The sequence below is a fragment of the Marmota monax genome, unplaced genomic scaffold (genome assembly GCF_021218885.2).
Source record: "Marmota monax isolate L192 unplaced genomic scaffold, Marmota_monax_Labrador192_F-V1.1 WCK01_AAM20220418_F8-fsc00009, whole genome shotgun sequence".
Lineage (NCBI taxonomy): Eukaryota > Metazoa > Chordata > Mammalia > Rodentia > Sciuridae > Marmota > Marmota monax.
In genome coordinates, this window is record NW_026694710.1 from 11,544,092 (window position 1) to 11,570,697 (window position 26,606).

Consider the following 26,606-nt stretch of genomic DNA (forward strand, 5'->3'; position numbering starts at 1 on the left):
ATGTCTTGTTTCTTAACAGAGAGATTCTTGAAAGACTCTTGGTTCAAATAACATCATGGCCGGCCTCTTGGAATCAAATCTGTTTTCTGCCCTTGCTGCTTCTAGTCTCTTTAGAGAGAGAGTCAGGTCAGAACTGGTATGAAGCTGTGGTTTTTGTTTTTCTTTTTTTTTCTTTTCTTTTCTTCATGTAATCAGAGAAACCAACAGGCACTTGGCATCCCTGTGTCTCCACCACTTGTGATGATTTTGTCATGCATAGAAAGTCAGCTTAATATAGGACTTAAAGAGAAAGTCTGCTCTGCTCTGCTCAGCTTCTAGAATTTTTACTTATTTATTTTTTAAGATAAGGAAGCCAGGCAAAATGCAAACTCATACATCCTCTATAATATTGCTTGATTTTCAACTGAGTTTTAAATACTCATACGTGAATAACAAGTATCACTATTGAGTACTTCTATGCCAAGCACTGGACTCATATAATCTCATTTAACCCCAACGCCAAACATGTAAAGTGGGCATTTACATTGCCATTTTAAAAAAATAATGGGCTTGAGGTTCAGCTAGTGTCAGTTCAGATACTTGAGACCTCAGAGATGGGTTAGAAGTGGCAGGTGACTCTAAGGCCCATGCTCTCAGAGAGGGGAACAGCATCGTCAAGCCAAGTCAATGACCTCCTTCAACAGTGAACTTTGAAGCAAGGATAAAAGTACTAATAGTTTCGATTTGGGAGATTCCCTTATTGTATTTGTTCAAGAAATTCATGCAGACAACACCTAAACCTGTACCATCTTTTGACAGAAGAGAAAATAGATCTAGAAAGTTTAGTGGCTTTGTCCAAAGTCAAAAAAAAAAAAAAAAACAACCAACCTCAATACCAGGTTTTTTGATTCCTGACCCAGTGCTATTTGTCTGAGTGGTTTAGTGGCCTATTAAAGAAGATAGTTGAGTGTGGGGGATTTTTTTTTAATTAAGAAAAAGAAAAATACTTTTATATAGAAATATTTCTTTTACTTCTTTGTGTATTTTAAACTTTTCATTGAAATATAATATGGATTTTGTAAAGTGCCCATACCCTTAGGGTTCAGATCAATGAATTTTCCTAACTGCTCAAGCCCATATAACCAGCACTAACAACAAGGAGACCACAACTGGGTCCCAGAGTCTGTCGTGCCTGGCTTCCTGCCCCCAACAAGGGCCTCCTCTCTCCTGACGTCCAGCCACATAGGTTAGACATGTCTACCTCGGGGTTTCGTAGAAAGAAAATCATAAGCAAGGCACTCTTTGTGTGTGAGTCTGAGTGTCACATTATATAGTTATTGTCCACTTCCTGGCACGGAGCAGTTCACTCATTCTCAAGCTTTTGAAGTATTGGAGACCCAACAGACATTTTATTGTAGGTTTATTTAACATTAATGATTATTTTTTTAAATGGGGGGATTATTAGCCATGTTTTGTTTGATTCAGTCTCAAGACAAAATAACAACTCTGAGATTCGGTACCTCAGTGGTTGCAGGTAGGACAGGTCCCCGCGAGCCACTCTTGTCTTGTGTTCTTATGTAATATGTGACATTGGGTAATGTGATCGAGAGACAAAGCACACATGCTGAAAATACCCACGGGAGAGCGCCGGGCCGGAGTTCCCACTTCATTGCTTTGTACGGCTGTGCAAAAGGTTAGGTGTGGCCTATTTTTAGGTGTCCTGCCTGGAAAGAAATCTACTAAGATGGATGGTAGAAAGTTCCATCCCAGAGCTGTTAGGGATTTTTGTTTTGAAAGGAGGTAGGAAAAGAATCCACTGTGATCCTCCACTCGGACAAAGAGCAATCTGGACTCTATAGTATAGTTTGTTTAAAAGGGAAACTCCTATCAAGTTCCTTTTGCAGATTGTCTTACAGGCACAGAAATCAGGCTTCCTTAGGTTAGTTTTTTTTTAATTCCTTTTCTTCAGTGGCAGGTAAATGTGAAGTTAAGTATGTTGTGCTGGTGAGTTTGCTCGTGAGAGCAGGGCATTGAGGGGAGGAGCCGGTGGTTTATCAAGCCATTGTTCTGACTGAGGTTTATCATTTACCTGGTCTAACTTTGCCTACTCCACGTTATCATTGCTCTTTCTCCAAATTCTCTGGTAGGGAATTTAGTGTGCCTGCTGCTGTTCATTCAGCCCTAGAAGGAAACCTCCAAGCTGGGTGGTGCAGGATAGCACTGAAGCTCAAACCCTTTATGTCTTGCTACAGGGGTTTCCATGTAGAAAGAAAAGAGTTGAAGAGTAAAACTCTGTAACCCTCAGGTATACATAAGCCATCCATCCTGTGACATGGCCTTGATTTAACATATTTGCTCATAATGTCATGATAAAATATTTTCAGCATATCACCTTCTTTTCTCTCTCCACACCCTACAGTAATCTCTTAGGTGATTCCCCCCTAAATTAAAAAGACATAGGATCTTATTTTATTAAATAAAATGATCTTTTTATTTAAGGGGGCAGCGCTCTGATATTAGGAGGGAAAAGGGGTGACTTAAAACCCTTATTTCCCCCAGATGCTACAAAACTCACTCATATTTACAAAATCCTAAATTTAGAATCCACCTTCTTTTCTAAATCTGAGTAACACTATTTCTTTTTTTTTTTTTCACAAAACCAGAGCACATGTTGATATATCATATTGCACACATATGCAGATGTAAGAAAACAGTAACTATCAGTTGTGTGTTTCTCACATTTACTGTGCAAACAGACACTTGGTCTTACATGTGACTTGTGCCACTTGGTAGAATTAATGATCAACAGTATGAGAGCTGCCTTTCTCTGGTAAGCTACCTGGGATTTGTAAGAAACCCATGTGTATAGAAAACATCCTCCTTCTAGCCAACAGCTAGCTTTAAAGTATTATAGTCCCAGGTTTCTTCTGTTCTTTTTCTAGAATGGTTAGTAGTTAAATATCTGTAGTGCGATAAAGCTGTGCTTTTTCAGCAAAGCTTACCACCAGTTAGCTTTCTTGCATGTTGTCCCTGATTTCCAGCGTCCGTGCAATGACACATTTGGAGTCACCTTGTGCAGCAAAGCCTTCCAGAGTTGGCTGGGATGCAGTCACACACAGCACTTCAGAGCTGGCCAATATTTTTGGTGTAATTGAATCTGGCCATCTTTTTTGACAGAAAAGGAAACTGAGGCTCAAATTCATTGTGGGAACCGCCCCCAGTCAGATGGCTAGTGAGCGAAATGGCTGAGTGAGGTCCCATGTTCCTCCAGCTCATCCTGCCTTCCACTTTGGGCTGAATCAAGAGCCTCAGCGTCACTCTATATATTAGGCAGAATTGAGCCTTATGTGAACTTAAGCCATATGGCCTTGGTTTCAACCTCCTTATTCCCCTTATTACATAAGATTTTTTTTTTTATTGATGGTCAAAATAATGATCACCCAATTGCAGGAAGGGAGATGTGCAGGAGAAACCCAGGAGACTTCAAGAATACCTAAAGTGGTCATGAAGCCTTCATTCTTGGATATAGTCAGACTTCCAGGGGAAGGAAGGTGGGTCAGTCCTTCGTGTGACCTGCAGAGTTCTCCGAGTGAGCTCCCCACCCACAAGCAGGGTTGCAGCATGACAGCCTTTACACAGATGGTTCCCCATTTCTGGACAAGCAGTGTTCTAGAAGTTCACTTCCAAGTTGCTGGTTCGAATCTTGGACTGTGTTTTCCTCCTTAAGTCAATTTCAGGTGTCTCTGATGACAGCTACCTCTCTCTCAGTTCTTCCCCTAAGTCTTCTCTGCCTGCCCTTCCTGCCTCCCTAGCCAGAAGACAAGACTCTCTTGCTGAGAAATCTCCTTAAGAGTTTCATTATATGACTTTTTAAAGATACTAATGTTCTTTCTCACCTTTCTTTTCTTTTCTTTTCTTTTCTTTCTTTCTTTCTTTCATTTTTTGCTGTATGTCTCTAAACAATATGCTATGCTAGTAAGCTGTGATGAAAAGTGGAAGCTTTTCTATAAATGGATGAAATTTTAACCCTACCAAGAATTTTGAATTTTAATTTTGAAGGGAGAGTTTAACATGACTTGATAATGTGTTGAGAGACAAAGTGAAGACGGTAAGGACATCCGGGATTCAGTTGTTTGGGTCCATGTCTGAGGTGGCTAGTGGTGGTGGATAGATTCTCTGACCCTATAATTCAGGCCTCATAGGGTTCCTACAAGTCAGGCAGTGGCTTTCTTCAGTGCTGCTCCCAAGCCTGTAGCCTGAGTGCAGTAGCTGCTAGACTCAGTGTGATAGAAATGACTACATTTTAAACAGATGATGAATATATGAGAAAGATAAGGGATGTCAGAGGTTGTTTCTGTTTGTTCTCTTCCGTGTATGTCAAGAATGCACACCCTAATACTGAATCTCTCTATTCATTTCAAAGATGAATAGATATTCTGAATGTATAAGTTATCCTTATTTATCACAGAGAATAAGAAAGTTACAGAAAAGCACCAGCACACAAAGAAAATTAACCAGGACTTATAATTTCATCAGCTACAATAAACAGCTCATTTATGTTCTCTTCCTCATCTTCCTTCCTCCTGACTATATATATTTAGAAATAAACATTTTATGATTATAGTTATTTCCAGTTTAATAATAAAACCCAAAATATATTGAACATTTCTCATTATGCTACTAAATGTATTCTTCAGTTTTTTAATGAAGCCTTGAGTATATATGTATGTATATTGCTTTATAATTTACTTAACTGTGTATCAGAGTGGACAGTAACATCTCAGTCACATTTTGAGCAACATAAATGTAAATGATACAGCATTGAGGATCCTTAAAAATCTTTGTATACATTCCTCTGTTATTTTTTTTTTTTAGGATAAATTCCTAGAAGTAGAATTTCTGAGTCTCTCTGGGGCTGTCCATTTTTAAATATTTTGATACATATTACCTATTTGTTCTCTAGAAAAAAATGTTCCCATTTATAATCTTGCCAGTAGTATTTGGCATTTTTTATTTGCCTTTTTGCTGCACTGCTAAAAGTAAAGGTTGATTGTAGAGGAGATCTTCTTCATTAAGGATGTTTCTTCAAAAGTCCTGGGTCTAACTGAGTTAGCAAATATCATGTAATATTCTACATATTACCACAAAATTTAACAAGACCTTAAAGCTCATTGTTTCTTAAGAATTTATTTCCTTTCAACTTCTCCCAAATTTGAGGTGTGTATATGTTATCCTTCTAGAATAAAATACAAATATCAAAGTGCTTAAAAAGGTCTATAACAGAAACAAAAGAAAAATACTCCACAATTCTTCCAAGGCTCTGTCTGATATGATAAAGAAAAAGAACAAACCAAGAATTTCCCAGAATCTCACTCATTCATCCTTTTTTTTTTTTTGAGAGTGTGTGCAAAATATAGTTTTCTCCCTTAAAATTAAGAAAACTTAAGCTAATTAGGACCAAGTTCCAAAAAACAGTGCCAGGGGAACAGCCTGACTATGATTTAACAATCTGCAAACCCTAGTTTTCCCCAGCCCTTATTAACTGCAGCTAGTGGGATGAAATCTTTCTTTAAATTGAAATATTATGTTTTTGAGGTGCAGTAGCATCTTAAATTTTAAACAATGCCAGATTAAATAAATGTGGTATGCCTTATTTTTTCTTCTAGCTAAAACATTGGTAAATAACCTTATTGAACATTTCTTGCCTCAATAATCAGGAACTCGATTATAGGTGAATTAATCCAAAATAATTAAGGTAGATAAAAATGTCTGTACATTCACAACTATGACTGAGTTGCACATGATAATATCAGATTTTAACCATTCTTTTATTACCCCTTTACTTATCTGTGTTCTCGTTTTGCTTTATGTTCATATTAGTCCACTGACTACAACTCAGATTAATTTTCACATTGTTTTTGTTGTAATATGAAAAATGCCAAAAGCACATAGGTCTGTTCTGAAGAAGGTTTTATTGGAGATGAGAGCTGTATTGTTGTGGTTGTCTATCACCTCTTGTTTATTAAAAAAAAAAAAAGTGCTAGGAGGCATTAATGTTGTCCACCAACCTTCCTGAAATGGTTTTCCAAAAGGTTCTTTGCTCACATTGACATCACCATGGCAGTTTGTGTAAAATAAGATTTAATTTGAGAGTATTTATAAGAATAAAGATCTTTGGTATTCCCTACTCTGCATCCACATTTTGTGCCCAGCAAAATCTCAGCTTCAAACCAGAGACCCAAAATACATGTTCAGAAATGGACTTGGGATACAAGGATCAATGGTTCCCTCTAGGAACTAAGAGCCAGCAATTGAATAGCCATAAGCAATAATTAACTTTAAAAATATTAGCAATTCTGGGCAGGTCTCTTTTATTTCTGGGAGAATTGTTCCAGGCATGCAGAATTCTCAGGAATACCTCTTTCCAGACACTTCCTTAGATACAAAGTGATCTCAGAGGTCCTTGATGTGCCTTAGATTTGGGGAGGATTCTGATCACTGTGTTCAACTGCTTTTCACTCTTACCTGCCTGATTTTTCTTAGTTGTAAAATGGATGCACAGATGATCTTTCCTGGGAAGTTTTAGGACTACCTTGATGGACATGTAGAATTTGAAGTGACGATCTCAGTACTAGCCTGTGCAAGTTTGGCTATATGTGTTCCTCTTTCCCTTTCTTCCTTGAAATGTTCCACCTTAAATTTATTCCTCTCATTGTAAGTCTACAAGAACAAATCAAAGAGATGTTTATACTAATAGTATTTACTTCGGAGTTTCCTTTTGTGCTCACCTGGATACAATGTTGACACCAAGTGTTTTTGCTTTAGTCTATGGAATGAGTTTGAGTGTTCCAATTTGATTGTATTTATTTTTTAGAAATGGGAAGTTGTTGGGCTGGAGTTGTGGCTTAATGATAGAGTGATCGCCTAGCATGTACGAGGCCCTGGTTCGATCCTCGGCACCACATAAAAATAAATAAAATAAAGGTAGTATATCCAACTACAAATAAAAAATAATTACAAAATAAAAAAGAAATGGGAAGTTGTCTGAAATATGGATGATGGACAAAGCTTGTAATTTGGGGGCAGGAGTGGGGAAAGAAACCCAAATTTTAAACACGTCTTCAAATATTTTTGTTATAGAATTTAATTGTTCTTACGAATTATTGAATTGAATTATTCTTTCTCTCTCCCCCCACCATCCCCCTATCAACTCAAAAGACAGATTCTCCCGCCTCCACCAATGTGGGGACTTTGGAATACATTAACAGGACTATTGAGTGGTGGATTCCATGAGGGGGTGGGATCCAGGCCCTGTGTAGATATACTATATTATAGGCATCCAGCAGATGTTAATAAATACCTCTTCCTATTGTTGGGAGCAAATGGGGTTGTTTTGGAGCAGATTCGTTGTGGTTAGTGAAAGGACCTTGTACCTAAATAGAGTGTGCTTTCAAGAGTAGAAAAAGAAATCTGGATATTGAAAGAAAATGATACTGCTTTTTCATGGCATTTTTTTTCTCCACAGGTCTGTCATCCCCCTAAAATTTCAAGGTCCCTTGTGTCCCAGTCATACCCCCTCTCAGCAGTCCTTGCGATGGATTGCTGGGCACACAGTAAGGCTTCCATAGATTATCGTTGACTGAATCAAACATTTGGAAACCTTGGAGGCAGAGTTGTAGAAGGGGTGGAAGAGAGGCTGCAGGGAGAGGGGAAGATCAGCCGTCAAGAGAATTAAATATAGAAACTGCCTGGGGAGCCAGAAAAGACCAAGGTTGGTGAGCAACTAACAATTTTAAGTTCTCCTGAGGAAAGAAAAAAAAAAAAAAACACAAAAACTGGACAGTAGATAATTTTTAATCTGAAGAGTTCATTAACCAAATTAGGAGAACTTTAAAATATCCCTTTGAGTTATAGTTTTGAGACTTAAAAAAGAAATAGTAGCAGGTACTCTAACTTGTCCTACGAATAGGTTTAAATTTGGATTTTTATACTAGTAGAGATGGAAGGTGGCGGGGGGGGAGGAAGGCAATATGCTGGAGTTTGTGAGACCTTGCAATGTTTTGACTCCTAAAAATACAGCATATATGAAACCACTTGTCATCTGGGTGGCTATGTTGATCTGACCGTTTTAAGAAGTGGAATTAGGTGGCAAAAAAAGAGGAGCATGGATCCCGAAGCTACACAAAGTGTGAAGGTTAAAATATCAAAAACAATAATGCAACATGCTCTAGTGTAAAGGAACGTCTCTAAAAGGTGTGAATGGGATTTTTTAAAAAAGCATGGTGGTTGCCCATCTTTGGATGGAGACAGAGAAAATCGTCAGTGACTCTCACGATGCAGGAATCATTTGATAATAGTTAATAAACATCGACTTCTCTTGGCCAAATGACCAATATCATTTCACAGTTAACTGTGTTGAGGGTATAGCCAATGACCTTTGTCCTGAATTTTAATAATTTACTGAAGTTTTACATTAAGTAAGAATATAATTGGGAGGAAAATTAGTATTTTTTGGGGGGTGGGGTGGGGAACACAAAGTAATGCCATTATTTGCCTTCATGAAAACATTCTCAAAGTTGTATATTCCTTTTTAATTTTTTTTAACATGGAAAATTAAAACTACAGCAACTTTCTGCTAATTATAAGGGAAAATGTGCCAGGGAAATATATTCAGCTCACTTAAAATGTCAAAGCTGTTGGCCATCTTTTTATGTCCAGTAATGACAAACTTGTCAATTTAATCACAATTATTCAGAAATTTACTAGCAACTTGTTGCAGATATCAGAGGAGAGAAGTCTTTAATATAAGTGGTATGAAAGAAACAGTAGTCTGGTGGCTTTTTATCTTGTTTGTTTTTTATTGTGTTTCTTTCTTTCACTTTACAATTTGAGCAACTTAATATTTAAAGTATGTGTTAGAGAAAAACCACCACTTTCTTTTCTTCATAAGGAGATATACAATAAAGAACACATTAAATCAACCTCAGTAGAACAGGAATTTAAATTAATAGGGCTCTCAAAATTATTTCTAGATACCTGGGAACTTTATTTTCAGACAAATTATTGTCTGGTAAAAGAATTAAGCTGATTTTTAAAAGTCTATTGGGTTTGGAGTTCCATGAAACCTGTCTTCCCAAAGATACATACCTGTGTACATCCCTCTGGAACTTGGAAGGGTTAAGTCTGACCACTGTAATGTTATGGGAAGTATTTTTCCGCTGTCTCTAGTACCTTGGGTTTGTTATGTATTCAATATGTAGTGTCATCATAAAACAGTAGCACCTGCATTAGCCCTCATTGTCTCAAGGTACGAGCTGAGAAATAATAAAACAGTGAAGCTCAAGAAGTGAATATTTCTGCTAATGGCATGTGGATATTTTCCCTTCACTCCATGGACATTTCTGATTTTGCACGCAAACTGCACGACCCAGGGCACGAGGGTTGGAATCCAATGTTTATTCAAAAAGGCACCCTAAGGCAGTCAGGGAGGAAAGGCTACATGTATGGAAGAAGGCAGCTGAAAGCCGGAGCTGTTCAGCACAGCAGCCGCGACTGTATTTACTAACATTTGTTTTCTGGGAGCCTATGAAAGAAATGGAAATAATGAGAAGGAAGCTGAAAGGATGAGGTTTTGTGGCTTGCTCTCCTTATATGGAGCAAAGCAAACTGCAGTAACAATTCCAGAGCTGGTGTTCCCTACCCACACGGGGACAACCGATTTCTGGGTAGAGGAGTTTGTTTATACCTTAACAAATACAGGCTGTTTTGTTGATTAAACAAGCAAAAAATGCCTCATTTGCTGCTTTCAAACACTCCCCCAATTAGAAAATGTCTCATAAAAATGCATCATGTGATAAGCTCTTGCTTTAGTCCCAAACTGAGCTTGGGTCCCCTTGGAGATCTTATGGTCCTATGAGAATACACATGCTAGTTAAGAATATAGTTGTTCTGTCGTGAAACAGGGAGCTTTGCCCCTTGCTCATTTTGGAGGAAAAATAAATTAAAAAAAGATTGTAGGGGATTTTAGTTATTATATGGCCAGGGCTCCGTTTAGAGTCTGTGGCATTCAAAGCTGGCTTTAATCACAGCATGATGCTTGAAACCTCCAAAAGTCCAAGTGTTTCTTTTCTTTCTTTCTTTCTTCTTTTTCTTTTTTTTTTTTTTTAAAGCGTTACTTCACTGAGGCAGAGGGCTGCCTTTGAGTGACGTCAGGAGTTTGAGCAGCAAGCTGCACAGGAGAAGGGAGGCTGGGTGAGTGACAGCCCAGCCTACTTTTTAATAGCTTTGTCATGTGACTGGGGACTGTAGTAAGACAGGTGCCTTCAGTTCACTCTCAGTAAGGGGCTGGTTGCCTGCATGAGTGTGTGCTCGGTGTCACTGTGGATTGGAGTTGAAAAAGCTTGACTGGCGTCATTCAGGAGCTGGATGGCGTGGGACATGTGCAGCCAGGACTCTGTATGGAGTGACATCGAGGTGAGCTGGGGCTGGGCTCCGCAGGCATTGCAGCCAGGATGGCAGCTTCCCTCAGATGCAATTATCCCTGTAAGGGGGGATGGGCTTGGGCGAGGAGAGGAGGCAGAAAAGTAGCCGGAGCGGGGCGGGAGCTTTTGGAAGGGAATCTCAATCTTATCTTAACTCCAATAAGTTTGCTATTTTAAGGTGGCTCTGAGATGCCTTGAGCAAATCAAAGCTCAGCTGCTGTCATCAGTATCTGTTGCAGTTAGAAACTCTTTCCATGTGCCTTTGGCTCTGTTTCTACTCATATGCAATATTTATGCTCTAAGATATTGATATGAATCAGAAGCTGAAGTCTTTCCAGTGGTGTTTAGTGGCCTGGTTGGAAAAATGCCATTTCTATTTATAAGAAAATGAAGATAAAAATATTAAAATGGATGCGTTCAAATATAGTCCGTTTTGATTCTACTCCGGATTTTTTTTTTTCTTTCTCTGTTCATCAGACAGAGAACTTACAAAATCCTAAACATTCCTGCTGGACTGTCTTAGATTGCTTTTCCCACAAAATATAAAATGCTGCTGCTGCTTCCTTTAAAACTCCTATGTGTGGTTGAAAGATTTGGTCAGGGATTAAAAAACAACAACAACAAAAAAAAACCTTATAGTGCAAGGTTTCCTGTTTGAGCCGGTGGCAGGGAAGCCAATGGTTAAATCTCCCTGTACCACGGAGAGCTGCCTGAAGCCAGAGAGAGAATAGAGTTTATGCAGGACCGTGTGTGGAGCTGCTCACTGCTTGTGTAAAAATAGACGGCAATACATCAATTCCACAGTCTGTGCTGGCTACAATTCATACAGGGGGAAAAAAAAACGCAAGCGGTTTCCTCGTAATCTCTGGAGTCTAGCTGGGGGACGGAGGACCTCGGTGTGTTTGCATTCAGCACAATGGAATGTTCCCGGAAAGTTTGGGCAACTTGGGAAACAAGCGAAACTTTCTGAGGACTCTGCTGAGATGGACCCGAATTGAATTGCATGGAGGATCCGAGCTGCTAACAATGAAACTGGCAAAGGACTGCAAGCGCTTCCTCCGGGTAGCTGGGGGCACGTAGGGTAAGGGGGAGGATCAAGTGCCACACGTGATTTGATTAAATAAGATGTGCATGTGGTGTGGCGATACACATCTAAAGTGAAAATAATTTGGCCAAGGCCGGCTGCGAATGCATTTTTCCTATCTAGCGAGGCATGCCCTGGATTCTTAACTCCTTGCTGGGTTTGCAAACGTTGGCTCTGGCTGCGCTTCTTGCCTTGGTGGATTGTATTTTGTGGGTTGTAATCCTTCTTATCTTGTTGTGATTTCTTGGTAAGGCAGAATAGATATGGAGAATTCATATGTCCTGTATCGATTAAGAGTCGGGGTTCTAAGTGGCTTCAAAGTCCTAATTGTTTGAGTAGCCTGGAGTGTCCTGTGGGTGGTTGTCTGGCTGGCACCGTGGGTCTCTGCTGCTGTAGTTTCGTTTTTCCATCATGCATAATTTCCTGATGCTGCTACTTGATTGAGGAACTAGCTCATATGGAAATAAGGAAGGTTAATGTTAACTACCGGAATTCCTGCAGTCGTTTTCCAATAAGTATCCAGGCCCTTCAGAACGGTGGCCTTTTACGTTTTCTTTTCTGAAGGGGGAGAGGTCTTGGGCTCCTTGTCCAGCCGTGGATTGAGTCGCAGGTCCGCTGTGGCTGGCCAGTCGCTGTTGCACTGTAGGCAGCAGCTGCTAGAAGCCCTGCCTTCGAGACAGCCGCTCTGGGAATCACCTCTGCCAGTTTCAAATATTAGAGCAGCAGGTAGCGTAGGCAGCTTTCATTTTTTGAATCATTAATGTTTGCTGTCATCCTAAAACGTCTTATGCCCTTTTGCACATAATGACAGGACAGCACACTGGTTAATAAAGGCCCATATCACTGGAGGTGCTCGGAGTCCCCGTGTTTCACAGTTTAATGAAGGTGATGTACAGTAAGGTTACCAAGATTGATAGATTCAATTCACATGACATACACTCCACCAAGACTGTCATTCTTTATGGCCCTCCTCGCCACCCCCTTCCCTTGTCTTGACTAATTTTTTTTAAAGAAGTTAAGATTCTTTTTTTCATTAATATAATTAATGTGGCTGAGTCCACTTTTTCTTCTCTCTCTCTTTAAAATTTAGCATCAAAACCTCCAAAAGGTTAATGGAGAATTATACTTAATTATAATGATTCATTATCATCAGTGCAGTTAAGCTAATTTATTGTCTCCTTCTTAACTAAGAGAAAAGTCTGTTGGGGTGAAATAACGTACAATAATTAGCCTTTTGTGTTTAGTGACTGCTTTATCCTCTTAAATCTTATTATAAAATTAAGGCTACAGTTGTGACATAGCTGTCATCGTTGCAAGGAGGCACTAGAACGAGGCTGTGTGAGTGCAGTCAAGCACACCTGTTACAGATGTATGGGGAAGTCATAAATATCAGCGTGTCAGATGAGGACAGTTACAGGGCTCGGACTGTGTCTGCCACCATCCAAAGGCCAAATATAAATTAATAACAGGGACACTTGCTACTACTAATGTGTTTTAGATTAGCAGAATAATGCCACATTCAGAAGCACTGATCTTATTAGCATGTCAACATTGGCAAGAGCACAGGCACTTTTTGGAACCATAAGGTAAAAGCATAATAGGAGAGGGAGAACTGGAGGAGAGAGAAAAGGATGTGTACAAGACAGTAACACACAACAAACTGACCTGGTCTAGTCAATGGCTTTCAAAAGGGACTTACACGTTTCTGGAAAGTTCTGGGGTTTTGTACAGGGTGTGCCTGGAGAGGGCAGTTAGATATTGTTCACCAGTCCATTGGTATGACCCGTCAGTATTCCCAAAACGTGGTTCCTGAGCTCCACAACGGGAACTTAAGGCAGAGGTAGACAGCCAACATTTTTATTTGTTGATGCTGTTTATGTTTGATTATTTTAAAGGACTATCCCCCAGTGAAAGCTTAGTATTTTTGCACTGTGGGCAAAGTTCTCCCCTTGCCTCTGAATGGATGGTGTCGAAGCAGAGTTGACGCTGAGCGTGTGTGCTTGGACTGTAAGCAGGGTGGGCCAGAATGTGCCCGGGGAGTGTAACACCCATAACAAAACAAGAACATTGGACTGGGACGAGATCTTCTCTCCTGTCTAGCTTCCATTGCTTTCAACCTAGTTGAGTAGACTGATCTGTAACTTTGGGCTCATATAATAAAAAGGAAAGACCAATAAAATGATAAGGAAGGAGTTTGGATAGAGAGGACAGCCCTTTCCTTCTCTTACCTTCTGCCTGCAGCTGGGGACCTCACTGGGCTGGTAGCCTTAGGGAAGAACTGCAGTGATTTGCAGACTCCTCCCATTCTTCTCTTACTAACTGCCCACTCCATTACCCAGGCCCCACTTCTCAGTGTGTGGCTTATCATCACACTGCTGCATATGATCCGTGTAATGCAGCCTGCCAGGGATGACAGGGGTGCTTGAGGAAAAAGAAATCTACATAAAACTTATTCAAAATCTAAATGTCAAGGGATATCTGCAACTTCATGCCCAAGGACTGCGTGGATGTGAACAACTGGACAGCATCTCTCCTGACCTCGTAAGGTAGAGGCAGGAGGGTCCTGCTTCTGAGTGGGAGGCCTGGATTCAGACAGCTTGGCCCACAGGTAGACAATGTCCTTATGACTCTGGCATCCCCAGACCCTGGCCGTAGGAGTTTCTGCAGGGTTCTTTATGGTATGCAGCCTGGAATCAGCCATCAGTTAGCTGATTCAGTTCTAGGAGACCACTTCATTGGTAATGGGGTCCACTTTCCTTGGAAAGCACCAGGGTGGGGCCGTAAAGTGATATCTGTTACACGCAAGGGAGAAAAAGAATATGGCAATCTAAAATGGCCTTGGGGACAAGCAGTCCAGCTGCAGTAGAGGATATTTTAAACCTTTCAATATATTGAAATAATTTTATAACTCCGAACGAAAATAGCTATTTTGAATTTATTTGAAACATAGTTGAGATACACCTGAATGATGAACAAAATATAATTGTGGTGTGTTGTTATTGTGACTCCTCTTCTCCAGGTGCCAGGTGATCCCAAATACACACACACACACACACACACACACACACACACCCCATGTCTTATAAGTAACTCAGAGTGAGATATAAAGGCCGCATAGAAAAAAATATGATTTTTGTTCTTCATCTCAAGGAACCTGCTTTGACCTGTTAAGGATGAAGTCCAGTAACTCATAAAAAGTCAGTGAGAGTAAATGATTTAAGAAATAATTCAAGAGGACCACAGATGAGTCAAAGGCCTGGCATCATTAGTTGCTGAATGAAGGATAAGGATGACAATGTTTAAAAAGAGTCTAAGTGGAGAAAGCTCTCCTCATGTAGTTCCTGTCTTCTGTTTTTCACGTGCCAGTTGTTTAGGGAAAGTCCAGTAAAGCATGATAATTCCAAGGTGAAATCAAGCTTGTGTTCTTCTCTAAGAGATTACACTCTCAGGGTAGAGTAAGATTTTACATAGAGTTAAGCACAAGACAGTCTGTTGTGGTAAGGGCTAACTCTCCAAGCGGTACAAACATGCCGTGGCTTTCTAACTGGAAGACTCAGAGAGGACTTCATGAAGTACTTATCTTGGATTTAGAGATGGAATTTTGCATGGAATAAATCAAGCAAAGTATCCTTTGGGAGCCAAGTGGGAAAAGAATTTAGGGTGTTTTCCCTGGTGATTAAAGCCTCAGAGGCCAGCTTTGGTGGTGTCGTTGAATTAACCAGGCTTAATTCCTATCACATGCTATTGTGGTTTAATACATTCCTGCAGTTAATGAAAGCTTTTTTTTTTTTTTTTCTTTTTTGCCTCCTGCAGTGTGCTGCTCTGGTTGGTGAAGACCAGCCTCTTTGCCCAGATCTTCCTGAGCTTGATCTTTCTGAACTAGATGTGAACGACTTGGACACAGACAGCTTTCTGGGTGGACTCAAGTGGTGCAGTGACCAATCAGAAATTATATCCAACCAGTACAGCAATGAGCCTGCAAACATATTTGAGGTAAGGACCTCCTTTGGAAAGTTCATTTCTCCTTGACCTTGGCTTGGGCCAGTCTGACATGGGATAGGCCTGAAAACATCTTGGGTTCTTACCGTATGGTTATCAAAAGAGTTTTTGTCATACTTTCTTTTTGATGGTGAAACAATATTTTGGAAAACAAACAGTTTTTTTTTTTTCTTTTGATAATTAAGGGGCTGAGAGCTGACAACAGACTGCATTAAATTGTGTTGAAATACACGGGGTTGTGAAAGAATTGATGACAAGAACAAAAGTCTAAACCTGTTTATATTCCAATTTCCCATGGAGAGAGTCTTAGCCGTAAATGGTGACTAATATAAATTAATATTATAAGAAGAAAAATTTTAAACTGAGGGTTTAGAAATCTACCTTTTTTATCAAATAGGTGAGCAGTGTTGACTATTACTCTTATATTTTTGGTACATACCACTAATTTCTTTGTAGGTGGAAATTTATAAACTCAACAGATCTAATCTATATTTACAAATTAGTCAAAATTCATTTTCCTTTCAATAGTGAGAATTACCTCCCAGACTCTGGATGCTTATTATATGCTATAATAAAGAATGTTACCCTTCCCTGATGAACATGTTGTTTAGAGAATAGATGTGCTTTCTTGCAAGATCAGCATTCATTTGCTTGAAAATAAATCATTTCTTGTAGGGACTTACAAGTAAATTGAATCAAGATTGCAAAATCACCTAATTTTCAATATCAGAACTACCAATGCTATCATCATGAGCTAATATTTTTTTGAGAACCTACTATGTGCTGACTCTATTCAAAGCCTCCATAACCCACCAGTGAAGACCTTTATTGGTTGTTTTCAATGTTATTTGATTAAAATTCCGAGTCTTTAAGAAAGTCAATATTATAATTTTAATTGAGTTTTTCTAACAATTAGAAGCTCATGGAAGTTGCTGAATAAATGGTTTTTTTTGTATAATGAGTGAAGGATGAATATAGTAATGTTGACAACCATAATAGTAATGACAACAGTGGCCAATGTGTTGGAACACTTTCCTGTCATCTTACACATTCCTCAAAACCACCTGTTGTTTAGGTACTATTAGTATTGTTCCCATTTTACGTATGCAGACATGGAGGCTCAGAGAGGTTAAACAATTTTCCCAGAGTCACAGAGTTGACAAATAAATATGGCACTTAAATTCTAAATTTATCTGACTTCAAAGTCTATATCATTGATTAAAATAGGGAAACAGTGAATTCGGGTGATCGCCATCCTTTAGAAACATGTATGAAGCTGCTTCTTTGCTCAATACATTTAAAAAATAGGACAGAATCTTTCCCTTCGGTGTTGGTTGATGTGGAGGCCGGGGCAGTCTGTCAGCCATGGGGGCTCTGCCCAGGGTGAAGATCTTGTAACAGTTCTGGAGCATTAAGTGGGTCTCACAGGAATGCTTCAGGTAGGGCAGCGAGGGGGAGGAACAGCTGAAGGTTTGTGGTTTCTATACTTTCCCAGGCTTTTCAGCTGGGTCTTAGAAAGTTCATGTGAGGACTTGGCCGGTTAGAACTGGTAAATTGAACATTCCTCATTCAGTACACTTGTCAGGTTACAGGCCCATTCTAAGTCATGCTGCATTAAATAAACAGTGCTTTAAAAAATGTCCATCTATAGACCTCTTATCTAATAATCAATCCACTGTCCCATATTGGGTGAAGGCCACGGTTTCTGGAGATAATGATGGGGGATAGAGGCGTGGTCCTCAGTGCCTCCCTACTTTCAAAAAGGACCACTTTCTTCCTGCCTTAGGTTCCCATATTTGCTGTGGGGTGCCTACATGGGGTCTCCCTGTTTATTTCTTCAGGATGCTTCCTGTCATTTATCTACCTATAGATGTTTGATCTACACAGGGACTCTCCTTTCTTTCCCTATATAACTTTCAACAACGGATAGAATTGTTTTTAGTGCCCCAAACACAAGGATTACTTAATTTAATCTCACATGAGATCATTTTAAGCCAATAATTCTCAACAAAAGCAACACCCCCCCCCCTCAGATATTTGGCAGCTTCTGGGGGGTGTGTTTGATTGTGAGGACTGGGAAAAGGTGGTCCTACTGGTATTTAGTGGGCACAACTGGCATTGAGAGCTGGCACTAAATATCTTACAATGCACAGGAAATCTCACGACAGCACAGAGCTCTGATCTTAAATGATAGTCGTGCTGGGGCTGAGAAACCCTGTTTGTTTGTTTAATTGTTTTTGAAAGTCTCAGTGATCTGACCAATTCATCCCCTGTTTGAAGTGTAAAAGATAAATTGGTCCGATGGCTGAGACCAAACACAGCGAGGTGGTGGATATCAAGAATAAGAAGCCACATAAAATTATCGAGCTGTTCAGGGCCTCAGTACTAACATGTCAGGTATGCTCTTAGTGACAGAAAAAAAAAGTGACTGTTTAGATAATTCCCATTGCAGCCTCTCTGATGTCACAGGGCCTGTTCTTCTCTGTCCAGGCAAAGGTTAAGGTCCTCTGTGGCAACACGCAGCAGCGTCATGAGCATTTGCATAGAGTGATGACACCTCTACTCTTTGCCCTCCAGTGTTAAGCGCAGACATCTCTTCTGTAATAGGAAAAGAAAGTGTGTTTTCAGCTGATGTGAAATTCTAAAATTGGTCTTCCCTGGCAAAAAAAAAAAAAAAAAAGTTCACGTGCAAGATAACCTTTGAATGGCCACAGCTTTGCGTCTCTTCCAAAGCAGCGCTTCAGAGAACTCCTTTCCCAGGGCCACCCTTTCTAGTGGACTTTTCCCTGGTACACAGCTCCTCCCTCCTCTCAAAGCCCTGTGTTCTCACCTAAGAAGGCTTCTACCAGCAAGCCACAGGGCCACAGCTCTGCCTTTGCTCATCTGCCACTAATAAGCATTATCTACCTCTGGTTCCCAGAATTAAAAAAGCATTGAGCAGTTCAACCATTTCCCTGACTCAAGTAGCACTCTGATGACACCCCTGGAAACTGTCTCTGGGATTACTAAATTCTAATCAAAGCAGAAAGTGAGATTGAGGGTGATGGAATGGTGTAGCAGGCTGCTACAGCAAGGAGAAAACATGAAAATCTCTTCCTCTTTTATTAGAGTTGAAATTTAATTTTATTTAACTTCTTAAACATAAAACAAATAATAATAAAGAAAAAGAAAGAAGCTGCATGTCCCAACTTGGGAAAGAAGACTTCTGAGTGGGTGTAAACTGTGCCAATGAACATCTGTACACAGTGGTTGGTTAACTGGACACACAAATGCTTGCACAACCCATGTCCAGATGTGTAAACGCAGGCCACCAGGTATAATGCAGAAACTCCATTGAAAAACAGAACACAAGTCCTATAGGCCCAGCCTCCAGTGAATCAGATCCATGTGTAAGGAAAACAGGATACTGTCCCTGGCTGGTAGCAAGATTTATGTTTCAGAATATTGCAACATAACTTCCTTCCCTTTTGCCTTTGTTCATTGTATGAAGAAGGAGAATAAAGGCTTGCTTTTACAGCCTGGTAGTGTATAAAGATGGGTGGTATGGGGTTCATTTCAATAGCACATGGGCCTCTCTGCATCATTGTGGGCCCTTGACCCAGGTTTATTTTCTAATACCTGCTTGAATGCCTCCATGATATAAGTGAATAGCCATTCATTCACCTGGTACTGCAGAGTGCAGCAACTTGGGGTTCCTTAGGAGAGTAGTGAGTGAGAATGTCATTGTCCCTAGGTCTTTACTCATGACATCATCTGAGTCCTGCCTTTGCTAACAGGGAGAGGACTCACAAGCCGTGTCCGGCATTGTGCTTGGTAATTATGAGAACTCCTGAAGGTCTGAGGGGGTGACTTTTTGTAGGAGGAAAGTATGGGGTGGTCACGTGATACCTGGGGATAAGGTGGCCTTCTTCATGGCACCCAGGAAATGAGTAGTGAGAGCTTTCAGGAAGACTTGATCATTCTGGTGGGAACATAGATGATATATATGTTTTCTTTTGGCTTTCCATTTTATTCTAAATTTTTAAAGAATGAGCACATATTATGTACCTATCAAAAAAGTGAAAATAACAAATCTTGGCAATTCAACAGACCATGAGAATTTGGAGAGCAGGGATTCTGCCTGTCTTGTTCACTGAAGGTTTTCTAGATGTTTGCTTAGCAGAAAGTAAGTGCCTACCAAGCACAAAAGGTCTACTTTCTACAGAAGTTTAAATGCTGTTTGGGAGGGAGCATGAACAAATGTAAAACAAAAATTAGCAAACAATGCAAGACTGTGTGTAGACATAAATGAATGTGCACGCATGTTTTGACTTATTAGCGATTGGAAATCAATATGAGATGTATATTCATGTGTATATACGTGAGTATATGTACACAGATGGAATTATAGATATTACACAAATTAGTCATTAGAAACCATGACAAACTTTTGTGCGTGTGCATGTGTGCACATGCTTGCTGAAGAAGGAAACAGCAAGAATAAATTCACCAAGGCTGGTGAGAGAATGAGCAAAGTGTTTTCATAAAGGAGGCATGGTTGTGAGGAGCTTAGTTACTCTAAGTAAAATCTATATTAATGGGAACACAAGAGTAGGGAAAGTAAGCTTGGATGTAGGGTAGTTATAAAATTATTGGGAGCCAAAAGAACCCATTTGGAAGTGTACAGAGCTTACATGGTAGAAATTAGTATATAATTGAAGGTTTTTTTTTTTGTTTTTTTTTCCAGGAGAAGAATGTAACGCAGGTGCCGACTGTTTTCAGAGGTATAGGCAAATAGAAAGTAGGGGAGCCAGACAGCAGGCACTGCTATATACCAAACCCCAGTGTGATTCAGGGGCAGGGAAGGGTCAAGGTGATAGCAGAGGGGATGGCATCCAGGGAACAGACTCCAAACTCCCTGAAGGAAAATTCCATCACTCCTGGTCATTGTGAGTTGGGTACAGAGGGAGGTGCAAGGAATGCTAACTCAAACATATTCCCAAGAGAGTCAGGACTTCATGGATGCCATTCCTGGTGACGTGCTCATTTGCTTTAGGAGGCTCAGTGCTTTTTCAGACTTGAATCTTTTTACAAAGGGGGCTCTCCATCTCCCTGTGCCTCAGGGGCAGAACATATTTAACCCAATCCACAAATTTAAATGGTGCCTGCTTTTCCTCACTTGTCTCCTTGGAGGAAATTCTGCAGCCTTCCATGGTAATGAATTCCTGCTTCTGACTGTGCCTGTGGTCAGACAGACTTTTCTATGAATGGCAAACCTCTTGGAATTTTAACAAAGCAAACAGACAGGAAAAAAAAAAAGTGTGTGTAAAAACAACCTCACCTTAATTTAATCGTCAAGAGAATAAATTCTCCTTTGTTATGTGGAGAGACTGAATGAATTTACAATAATTGCTTTTTAAAGATTTCTGGAATTTCCAATTTGCAATCAATAAATGTTTGTCATTTAAATTAAATTTATGGCCCACCACCAGATTTTTGCCACACTTGGTAATGACACTTATGGAGAACATAGACTTCAAGTAAGAAAATAATGGCCATTTAAGTGGGGAGATAATTGGCTGTAACATAAGAACATTGAAGAATGTTGAAACTCATGGAGACTTATGGAGTATTTTAAAAATTTATGTTGTACTTATCTTTGCATTTGTAGTCTACCACAAAATTCCAAATTCTGGGTATAAATCAGTTAGATGTTCATCTTGGAGACTCACAAATCAGGAAGCAACAATCTAATCCAGTCTGTGTGCTGTTTTATTTTCATCTTCTACCGTCAGTTTATCTTGCAGGGAAACTGAAACTGTGTGTGTGTGTGTGTGTGTGTGTGTGTTCATCTATACACCTTAAACACTGTTTCAGACTTCTTGGTTTGATAACATCTGGCTTATCTTGGGAACATCTGGTTTATCGCCCTATTTCCTCCCCACCATTATGCTGACCACTGGGAAAATATGGTTCAGGAATTCCAGCCCACAGGGCTGTGTCTATGGTATCATTCCTCTCCAGGGGAATAGCAGGTCACAGGTTGCAGGTTCACCAGCTCTAACTTTCTTGGGTGGCTTTTCCTTGTGGTCACAAGATATGAAGTTGAGTGTTGTTTATTGTGGAAGCTGATCCAGTTGTCAGCCTTTGCAGTCTGGAAAGTGAGAATCTATAGGTTCAATCAGGCACAATAATTTTAGAAAACAGTATTTTATGTTTTTAGGGTAGAGACCAATGATTTCTTGTTAGCTGCTCTGGACACTCCAAGAAGTGTAGGTGAGTCATTTTATGGGCTTGTCTTGGGCTTTTCCAACCTCACCGACTCTCAAGTGGGTAATTTAAATAAAACTTCCTCTGCCTGGATCTCTTTGAGGCCAAAAAAAGTGGAGACTCAAATTCACACAAGGAAATCTTGGAGTAGAATCAGGGGGGGAAAATGGCTCATTACCTTTTAGGTTTACTTCAAAGATATTAGTCTAGGTGAGAGAAATCAAGGTTCATTCAGGATGCTGTATCAGATAAATGGTCTATTTGTGTAGCAGCTGTGTGTGCTGGGTAGTAACCATGTACACATGCTGAATTTATTTACCCGTGTACCTCTATCTATATGCCATGCCATGGAAGTACAGCCCAGCAGATGGCTCACCTCTGAATGAGATGAGCACACGAAGCAGATAAAAAGATAAGGAAAGTTAAAGACCACGTTGTTAAACTGAGAGCCAAATTGTTCCTCCACCATTCCTTATCCCAGACTTCACATCTTTAACAAGGTTAATTTGTCCCTGTAATTATGTTCCTATTCTTTTAGCAATGAAAAATTTTATTGTGAGTTTTATAAAATGAATTGCCCATGATGTGAAACAATTTTGTAAGGACCATTTCGATCTTCTTCCTTAACCTCTCAGGTTACTTTTAAGACTGTGTGCTCTCAGGTACAGCTTGAAAGCCAAGCAATACACTGTGTTCTTCTGTAGGCTGCAAAGATGCTGAGGACAAGAGCTAGGAAAAGCACAGGGCAAGATCCACTGTGAAATACACACGCTTACTCTTGACAAGGGCAAAATTTTTCAAAGATAAGTGACTTCTTATCCATTAAGTTGTCCCGAAAAGATGATAGGAGATACCTGTATGCATGCTTTTTCTTTTCCAAAATGATAGAGGAATTCGCACAGCTTCAGATTCTATATACTCATGTTTTGTAGACCTGCCCATCTCCATTACTACCACAAGTTATTCATTCAAGGTTTGCAGCCCAGTGGATTAATGAATTACCAGATCTTGGGGGAAATGACCTGGCCTGACTTTTATACAATTACCTTGACTCTACTCCTCCTCCTGCTCACCACTCTTAGCTCTAGAAACTGAGTCCCCTACCATGTTTTTCCCCAGAAGTAGCTTTTGTAAAGCACTTGCCCACCGCCCCCCACCCTTTTAATTCTCTCCCAAACTTCTACTCCAAGGCAGTCGTTGAAGGAGGCATTATCAGGCTGGTGGAGCCTGGAGGAGGGCGGAGATTCAGTAGCCAGATCCCTGGTGGACATCACCCCTCCCTGTGCCATATCAGCATGATTTACGCGATCCCCCTTTTAAGCTCAGTGAGTTCTACAGGGTTCTTCACGCAATAGGCAGAGCTGGAGCTCTGAACTTTGAAGGAAAGCCTCAGAGCTATTTGCAAAGTGCTAGTGCTTAGTGAATACTAAATTACATTTAGGAAATAGTCTACGGCTACCAGTTATACTTCATTTTTATTCTTGACACAGACACCTAAATCAGAGAACAGTAACATTTCAGAGATTATGGAAGCAGTTTGGGTATGTTCCAACACCATAATAGGATCAGAATTTTAAGGCCTTTTGTATTATTACCAATAGTCACTTAGTTTCTACTGCAGTGTACTTTGTAGGGAATTACAGCTTTTACTAAAAAGATTAAAATGCTATTATGCAAATGATTGCAGTATGTTATTATGTTTACAAATTAACATCCATGGCTCAACACACAAATTAACTAACTATTCTATCTGTGTTATTAAGGATTTAATAAAGTAACTGTTAATAAAAATGGGTAGCCTGGAACACTTAATAAGAAACCAGAGTGATTTAACACATAGAACTAGAGCATTGTGTTTAATGTTCTAGGTGATGTAATGGTAAAATAAAGTTGAGCAAAGCTCATAGAAGAACCAGAGTGTGTGAACGGCAGCGCTGCTTGCCTGAGATGCTGATGAACTTGAACTAAATAGCTCGGGGCTACGCTGTACAGTGGGCAGCATGTCAATAAATCTAAGCAAAGCACACAAAACATCTTCTATTAATAAATAGTTTATTGAAATGATAATTGCCCTCCATTATATGTTTGGTATGTTTCATACTCACAGGGAATACTTACATTATTCTAAAATGGAGCTCAGAGGAAATTTTACAGTGGTGAACAGGATTTAGACGCGAATATCACTGCATGATAAAAGAGGAGAAAGCCAGCTTCAGACTAAGATGACTTTACAAACAGGCTGCAAATTGTTATTCCTGGCTGTTCATAAGAGATCATAAAACCAAGAGATAAGAGCCGCCAAGGTCTCTGAGAAATGAATGTATGTGATTATGTTATCTCCTGGGTTGGATTTACTAGACAAACCAACACCACCTTCACTTTAGCCCAACAGGAAAAGTAAAAGAGATGCAGATTTTGGATAGCAAACTTTGTTGGAATAGGGGAGAGTTCCAAAACTCTGCAGTTAAAGTGGTTCAAAAGATCCTCTGCTGAGTCTGAAAACAAGAGGTAGGGGTATCATCTAGTAACAAACAAGAAACAAAAGAATTACTGAAAAAGTCCACAGAAAAGTTAATTCGGATTTCAAATATTTTGAATGAATTTATTTTTCTTACTCATCAAAGATGTTGAAGACTTCTGGGGCTGGAAACAATTCTCTGTTTAGGTCTACCTCCTGAGGGCTGCTATGTTGAGCCTCCCAAGCAGGAATATCTGAGTGTAGTCAGGAAATGTACTAGCAGGAAAGCGATCACAAAGTTGGTCAAGGTTTGTGCCCTTGCATACAATACAAGCAATTTATTTTGTTCCAAATAGCACCTCTGTTGTTGGGAAACCACTTATGCAAATTTTTGATATCTAGCTTTAGCAAGGTGCCTGGTTCCTTAATTTCCTTCCACATTTGGATAAATTGTGTTGTTCTTCACTATTCCAAATTTGTCCTTGTGGAAGTGAACACTTGCAAATTGGTTGAAGCTCACTAAGAGACAGAAAGGGAGGGGAGGAGGGAAGTGAATGAAAAATCCTGACCAAAAACAGTTGCTGCAACCGTTCACAATTTGATGGGTTGCGGCCTTGTCCAGATCCCAGGCACCTGATCAAGAAAGTAGTACAATCCTGTTATGCTATGCAGCAGGCATTCAGAAAATCTTGCCAACATTCACCTGACATGACCAAGGGTTAAAGTCCTTCCTTGCTGTAACTTTGTACAGAGTGGAAATGTGTGTGTGTGCTTGTGTGTGTGCTTGTGTGTGTGTATGTGTATGTGTGTGTGCATACATGCATGAACACACACAGTTAAATATATATGTGTGTGTGTACGCACACACGCATGCACACACACACACACATATAATTTTTTAAGAAAAAAGATTAAAGGGATCTTTGCCATAAAAGGATGGTAAAATAATTAGTCCAGCAGACAACTGTCTTGGCCCATGTTTAAACAGAGCTTTAAGGACACAGTGTTCTCAACACTCACGTATCTAAATACAAACCAGTGTCAGCTGCCATGCAGACCAGAATGTAATAGCTTGCTTTCACATAGGTCACCGTCAACCCATTTTGGTCACAGTTACACTGCACATCTGTTTCTGTGAGCTGCAGCTTCTTAAGGTGGCATTTGGACTTCGTAAGAACACAAACAACTGAGCTATAAATTGCCACTGCTGGAGTTATTTTGAATAAGTGTATACTGTTTCATATTTATAATGGTGAGGCTTCATAATATTCACAGTGAATATATAACACCGATCAGTTCAACAAGCATGAAATTGTATGTTGTCAACTTGTCACATAAATAGAGTCATATTCTGGCTTGCGATAATGTTGAACTAACATTTTTTTCCCCCAGAATTGTCGAGAGGGTCACAAAAAAAAAGTGGGGCTGTAGCACTTGCTCTGGGTAGATAAACAGTCAGGGCTATTATAAAGTTGATATTCCTGTTGATGGACTTCCTTCTCTTCCCTCCTTCCTCAGAGCTAGCTCTTCCTGGGTGAATGCTAATTGGTTAATCTGCTGTGTCTTTTCTGTCACCCAATGGTATCATTTTCAGCCAGTGCTTGGTGGATTTTGTTGGGTTGTGTATGTGTGAGTGGCATATTTTTCTCCTTATAATAAGTTTTGGGCTTTTTTTCCCTCCATGCCTGTAGTGCAAATCGGTGCTAATTGTCATGAAATTCCCTCCAGCTTTCTCCTTGCTTTTGCACCCCAGTTAACTCTAAATTCATTACCAGAGCATTAGAAAATAGTGACAGCCAGAGACTTTGTTCAAACTTTCCTGAGACAGAAGGTTTAGAGAGAGGCAGGAAAAAAAATTATTGAACCAAATTTTCAACTCACTGAAATGAGGAAAGACAAATGAAATGTACTTGCCAGTAGCTAGGGAGCAACTCAGAGACCAGTTTCCACAGTGGCTGATATTTCTGCACCAGAGGCATGAGTAGAGACTGATGCAAGTATTTTTTTTTATTATTTTTTGCTTTTGAGAAATTCTTAGATGTGTTAAACTCTCCCCATCTTTTCCCAAGTGGCCTGAAGACAAGAAGGCGTTGCAGCCTCTGTCTGCAATCATTTGGACTTACCTGGTTAAGTCGCTCACTTCAAGACCTCAGGAGAGAGCTTTGGGTCTTCTAAAGCACTATGCAGATATTACTGAGGATTTGTGCTAATCCTGTTCTTTTCATCTCATATCCCTTGGGGTAAGGGTGGCCACATTTTCTCAAATGAGAAGCGAGTCACTGGCCAAAGCTCTTGGTTTCCATCTTTTACACATTTTCACATTTCTTCATGCCTGTGGACTTTAAAAGTTCTTCCC

The 26,606-nt window shown here is 39.9% G+C and overlaps 1 protein-coding gene across 5 annotated transcripts in view; it reads left to right on the top strand.

Moving 5' to 3' along the window:
* The window catches only part of Ppargc1a (PPARG coactivator 1 alpha), a 607,930-nt gene that overhangs the window by 504,292 nt on the left and 77,032 nt on the right, over nt 1-26,606 (top strand). For 3 of the 5 annotated variants that reach the window (XM_058572389.1, XM_058572387.1, XM_058572388.1), the window contains one exon: nt 15,358-15,537. In XM_058572389.1, coding sequence (XP_058428372.1) covers nt 15,358-15,537 — 180 coding nt within the window. Of the gene's footprint in view, nt 1-10,266; nt 10,453-10,650; nt 11,523-15,357; nt 15,538-26,606 lie in introns of those variants that run through there. The other 2 variants (XM_046423682.2, XM_046423680.2) reach the window with 2 other exon arrangements.